The 5,664-nt window shown below is 42.8% G+C and overlaps 1 protein-coding gene across 1 annotated transcript; it reads right to left on the reverse strand.

Annotated features, from left to right (window-relative positions):
* Positions 1–316: 316 nt before the first annotated feature.
* rrp36 (ribosomal RNA processing 36) lies at positions 317–5,113 on the reverse strand. Its single transcript, XM_012838582.3, has 8 exons — positions 5,080–5,113; positions 4,011–4,530; positions 3,662–3,803; positions 2,646–2,712; positions 2,434–2,538; positions 2,135–2,209; positions 1,312–1,429; positions 317–789 (listed from the first exon to the last, which is right to left on the reverse strand). The coding sequence occupies exons 2-8, from the start codon at positions 4,522–4,524 to the stop codon at positions 653–655; spliced, it is 1,158 nt and encodes a 385-aa protein (XP_012694036.2). The 5' UTR covers positions 4,525–4,530; positions 5,080–5,113; the 3' UTR covers positions 317–652.
* Positions 5,114–5,664: the final 551 nt, after the last annotated feature.

The raw sequence follows: 5,664 nt of genomic DNA on the forward strand, positions 1-5,664 counted from the left end.
ACGGCTCTTCTATTAGGAGGTTTACCCACTTACTCTGAGTTCACTTATCCAGGTTTGTCACTAAACCACATACGAGGAATACCCCCCTGGTCGCAGGAATGTGTTGTATAGCACTCATTACTGAAGAATGACTGTTAATCATTTGTAATGCTTCTCAAATAGGTTGGTAGTAATACATGCATTTTTAACCTAAACAAGAAAGTTTGTATTGTTTTCCTACACAAACAGCTCCACCTAGTGTTAGATCAGCATTCACATCCACTTCAGGGAAGAAAAGTAAATAAATACTCCATTCCCAAATAATGACACATATTTCTCTTATTGGAGGTCAGTTTATGTACAGTATGCACATACAGTGATCAAGAATATAAAAACAAAGATTTCAAATGTGTGTAAACAACAACAACAACAAAATGTCTGTGCAGATGGAGAATACAATCATCCATCGCATCTGGGCAGCAGTCGAGTTATCAACACCACAATGAGAAACCACTGTGTTGTAACCACATAAAAACAAATCTTATGTACATCCGGAGAGGGTCACCAGCTGTACCCCAGTCTGGAGAGGTCACACCACGACTGTCCAATCACAGGACAGAGGGGCAGTAAAAGAGTCCAGGCCGCCTGCCGTGATTGGTCCATGGTCAGTGGCTCAGTATTGCTGCTTGGGCAGCTTCCTGCGGTCTTTGGTGGCGTTGCGTTTCCTCTTCTTCGCGATGAAGTTTTCCAGCTTGCCGCTTCTCTTCAGCTCCTTGTACTTCTCGGCCAACTCTAGCCTTTTCTTGTCCGCTGCAGAGTGGAGGAGAAGGAGGAGGAGGAGGGGAAGGAGAAGAGGAGAGGAGGGGGGGAGAGAGGGAGGGAGAGACAGACAAACACAAGTAACGGGTAAGAATGGATTCACAAAGGATTTTTTTTCTCAGATGGTCATGTTCTTTCATTTTCAAAAGGTAGAACAACAGTCAGAAACACTATCAAATTATGTTCCAATACAGGAACCACTTAGTGCTGAAAAAAACACTGGAAGAGGGAAAGCGGAAAAAAAAGAGAACACAAGAAAAAAAAGACGTGGATAGAAAACTGAGCTGGACAAACTACAGCTTAGATGGCAAACTGAGCCAGACAAGCACATATATTCAATGAGGAGAGAAGACAAGAAAGAAAGAAATAAAGAAAGACATGGATAAAAAAAAACTCAGACAGACAAACTACAGCTTAGTTGGCAAACTGAGCCAGACAAGCACATATATTCAATCAGAAGGAAGGACAAGAGACCTGATTAGACAAGGAGAGACCTGATGAGGCCCCACTTACATTTCTTGAGGAAATACGGCCTGTGTCCGTCGCCCACCATCTCCTTCTGCTTCCTCTTGAAGAGCAGCTCCTTCTCCCGCTGCTGCTCCTTCCTCTTGCGCTCGCGCTCTTGATTATCCTGGAGACAGGCGCCATGGAAACGGCCACAACGGCAACCGTTAGGAGGGGAATGGCGAAGCAACACTAACAATTTTCAACCTTTCCCCACCCCCCTATCTTCAGCACCCTTTACTATATGCCCCCATAGTATGCAACTAGTGATAGACCGATATGGGTTTTTCAATGGCTGATGCCGATTAATCGGTGTAACACTATATGCAACCTTTGTTTTTATTCTCTCATTGTTCTACTGAAGGCAGGGTTCAGAGTTCTTATGCTGGCGACCACAGAGAAGGGGAGTCTATATCAGAAAAGACTTTAGATGATGACAGAGTCCAGTAGCAGGGTTAGGGAGACGCAGAAGAGCTTTATACTCAAGGAGATAGAGACATGATTCTTGATACAGAGTCTCCCATCTGACATAGACAAGATGTTCTTCTGATTTAGAGAGTTAGGCTGTGAAACTATGAATTCATAATTTATCGTCTAGTCAAAGCCAACTGGACACCACGAAATGCATGCAAATTTGTTTAGAACCATAAATCCTGCTGATGGAGATTTTTAGACAATTTGAAGGAACAGAATAATGACTTAATTTCAACTACAAAATCTGATTGGTGGAAAAACCTATAAACCGTGCGGTTATTTCCTATAGCATACAACTGCGTATGGATAAGAAACAGTAGATTCTTCAAGTCTGCTTGACGGAGACGACTCAACTCACCATCCTCTTCAACAGGAACTTCAGTTCCTCCTTTTTGGAATCAGATTTCACCTTCTTCAATTTCTTCTTTACAAACTGTCAAGGGGGAGAGCACAAAAGCACACCAGACAAGGGCCTTGAGAAACGTAAGCTATCTCAGTGTGCATAAAAAGAAAAGTGCCTTTGCCACAAAGAATGACACTCACATCAAGTCTTTAACACACACGTGTCTTCAGACATTCAGAAAGTTTTGATGTTTCAGTCAACACACACACACACACACACACACACACACACACACACACACAGTCCGCGCCTACCAGTTTTTCTTTGTCCTGAATTTCATTGATGAACTTGTAGGTTTGGGAGAAGACCTCCGGCTTGTAATCGCCAGATAGGTCGTCGAATCGGGGATCTCGCGGTACCTGTGGGGAACAGCGGTAGGCATAAAAAGTTTCAGCTCATTAGGCAAGATGTCTGTGACAAGGTCATCCAAGCTCAGCAGTGGCCACAGTAGCCTCTCCCCACTTACTACTTTCTTGGCAGGTACGACTTTCCTGAGGAAGGGCACTTTCTGCTTTGAAGAAATCTCCTGTGGCCTAGAAAAAAAAAAGAGAAAAAAGGTAGCATTTACAGTTGTTCATATTTTTTACGTCAGCGTTTCAATGTAGACAATCCCTTTAATGCCTTAAAGGTGCCGTAAGTAGTATTGTTGGCCACATTTTAAGATGTTTCTGGATGTGTAATGATGACGTATCCCTGAAGGCATGATAATTTAACAGTGTTCCCTGATATTGCTGTGCACTTCACACCTTCCATTTCTGTATTTCAGTCATTTTTTAGGCATCCCTAAATTGACAACAAACGCATAAAAATCCTCTAACAAATAGCATCAACCTACACAGAAGGGACAGGAACTATTTTCAACTATTATTCCTCAGAAATATGCCATCATTGTACGTTTAAAATCATTGGAATTTTTTTCATAAGACCAAAACACTGACTACACCTTTAATTCAAAGCAACATCGCATGAAAGTATAATTATTCATATAACAAGCTACTTAGATTCAGAAGGACTGAGTAACGTGCACTGCATTTTACACTGACTACACTTTTAATTCAAAGCAACAAAGTATAATTAGTCATATAACAAGGTTACTTTGAATTAGAAGGACTGCGTAGTTTATCTTGAGCTGAGAAGGCTAAGGTTTCTGTCTCAATTTTCAAGGCATCACTCTACATACTGAGAAGCCTCTAACTTTGCTTTGGGTCCCACATAGTGGTTGTGTCAAAAGCAGAAGCACTTGTTCTTTAAAGAAACTCAGGATAAGCCTTTCTGCTAATCAAGTGAAGACAATTAAATGCAAGTGTATACGACAAACATCTAAATACATACAGCTTAATTGTGTAGTGCCACTGTGCCTTACTTGAAGATGAGTTTTGTTGTCTGGCAGTGGTGTGTGTGTGTGTGTGTGTGTAAATGCAACTGTATATGACATAAATGTAAATGCATACAGCTTAATTGTGAAGTGCCAATGTGTCTTACTTGTGCTTATTCAGACGTTTCATCTGGTCTGGTGTTTTTCCGCTCCTGGCTGTTGCAGTACTGTATGCGATTTTGTTGTAGGCTTTTGTCCCCACTCTGTTTTGTAGCTGCATGATTTCCTCGAAGGACATGCTTGATAGTTCTTCAAGAAAAAAACAACAACCACAATGTAAATCAAATGACCCTGCTTTATGATCCCTTTGCCACTGCAGATAAACTACAGTTAGAAAATATACCAGATCATTATATAAGAATGTTTAGTTACATTGGTTGCATACCGCAGGGCAGTCACCTAGCACCGTTTTTAAAACTGCAGACATGAGAGAGCCTCACTGACATATAACACTACCTCTTTTGACATCATCTTCAGTCTCCAGCTGTCCCTGACGCCTGGTTCCCTGCGCGGGTTCTTCCTCTGGCTCTTCACCAGAGCCACTGGCATCTTCTTCTTCTTCCTCCTCCTCCTCCTCTTCTTCTTCATCATCGTCTTCTTCGTCATCCTCATCATCCTCCTCCTCTTCTTCTTCAGCAGTATCATGCTCACCTTCACCACTCAGCGCACCCGTGTCATCCTCAACAACCTCTTCCTCCTCCTCAGTATCGTCACCGTCATCATCCTCGTCTTCCTCATCATCCCCATCTGCAGGCTCGTCTTCTCCATCTTCCTCTGCCACAAGTCCCTGCTCTTTCTCAGCGTCCCACTGAGCGTTCGTTTTACTAAGCAGCGCGAAGTTCCTCTCCATCTCGTCGTCATCGTCGCTAGAATCGTCTTGCATCTCGGGAATCTTTTTCGTCGTTTTTGATTTCATTGCGCCTTGGTTTTGCTTTTGGTCGCGAAACTTCTCCTTTTTCCTGAAAGCCATTGTGAGCTGAAATAACATAGCAGTGAATAACTATACAAATCCAACTATCCGAGATTGCAAAGAAGCATGGCTGCAATGGCTCCCTCTTAAAAGGTTGAGTTCACATTAATTTACCAACTTACAATACCTCAGCGACGAAAGCTCGCTTAACCGGAAAATTCCCAGTTTCCTAATATTAATCCATCCTACTGTCCAGCTATTAGCAAAAGTTTACCAACTAAACGGCTGGCTATAGCTATGAATGCTAAGAATCATGACAATTACAGCCAGATCAATCCAATCGCTGTCTGTGCAAGACAAATTAACACTTGCTGTGGAGCACAAGCAATTTGTGTTGTTCTTCGCATTTTCATGGCTTGCATACAAGCTAAATAAAGTCACCGAAATTAGAGCTCACTTTCCGGGGTGTTCATAAGTAAAGTCCGAGGCTACAAAGAGGCCTGCATTTATGCTATTATTAAGCTTGACACAAACCTAAAATAGTTGATACAACGTAGTGTCTCAATATTAACTATTACACTCAATTGAAAATGTTATAACTATGCCAGTACTCACTTGGAGAAATTCTATCTTAACGGCACATCGGAAGCTTGCTCATGAAACAGTTAGCAAGCTTGTTAGCTACCCACGTGGATTGTGTTTGCTGCCGGAAATGCGCATGCGTTTCCTCAAGACGTGACACACCACCCTGATGCCTGGTTGAATCGGTGGCGGAGCACGTCTTCTTCTTCTTCTTCTTTCGCTTTAATGGCAGGTTACACGTAGTGGTGCATGCTGCCACCTACAGATCACTGTAAACATTGCAGTTTTGGGCATCTCAGTAACACAAAACAAAGAAAAGAAATAACAATAATAATACCAAAAGGGATATTCATATTCTCTTGTATAGCCCTGCTATTTTGAGGAACTTGACCAGTTCCCCTGGCCTTATTCCCTCCCCCAGAACCTCAGCCAGACCGAATCCCGAGCATCCAGCTCCCTGCAGTTGTTCCCTCCAATGCTCCCTGTGACCCTGGTAGGTGGGACAGACGAGCAATACATGCTCCACAGTTTCCTCTTGGCCTGGACACCACATGCAATTTCCTGTGTCTGTCCCACCTACCCTGTATTGGGTGCTATTCAGCCGGGTATGGCCAATCC

This window comes from Clupea harengus, chromosome 24 (genome assembly GCF_900700415.2).
Source record: "Clupea harengus chromosome 24, Ch_v2.0.2, whole genome shotgun sequence".
NCBI lineage: Eukaryota > Metazoa > Chordata > Actinopteri > Clupeiformes > Clupeidae > Clupea > Clupea harengus.

What these genes read in the sequence shown, in the direction of transcription:
- rrp36 (XM_012838582.3), bottom strand. Translation starts at nt 4,524, where the DNA reads ATGGCTTTCAGGAAAAAGGAGAAGTTTCGCGACCAAAAGCAAAACCAA. An exon ending in AAACGTCTGAATAAGCACAA is followed by an intron (nt 2,713 to 3,661) that starts GTAAGACACATT and finishes TTTTTTTTCTAG; the next exon opens with GCCACAGGAGATTTCTTCAA. An exon ending in GCCGTATTTCCTCAAGAAAT is followed by an intron (nt 790 to 1,311) that starts GTAAGTGGGGCC and finishes TCCACTCTGCAG; the next exon opens with CGGACAAGAAAAGGCTAGAG.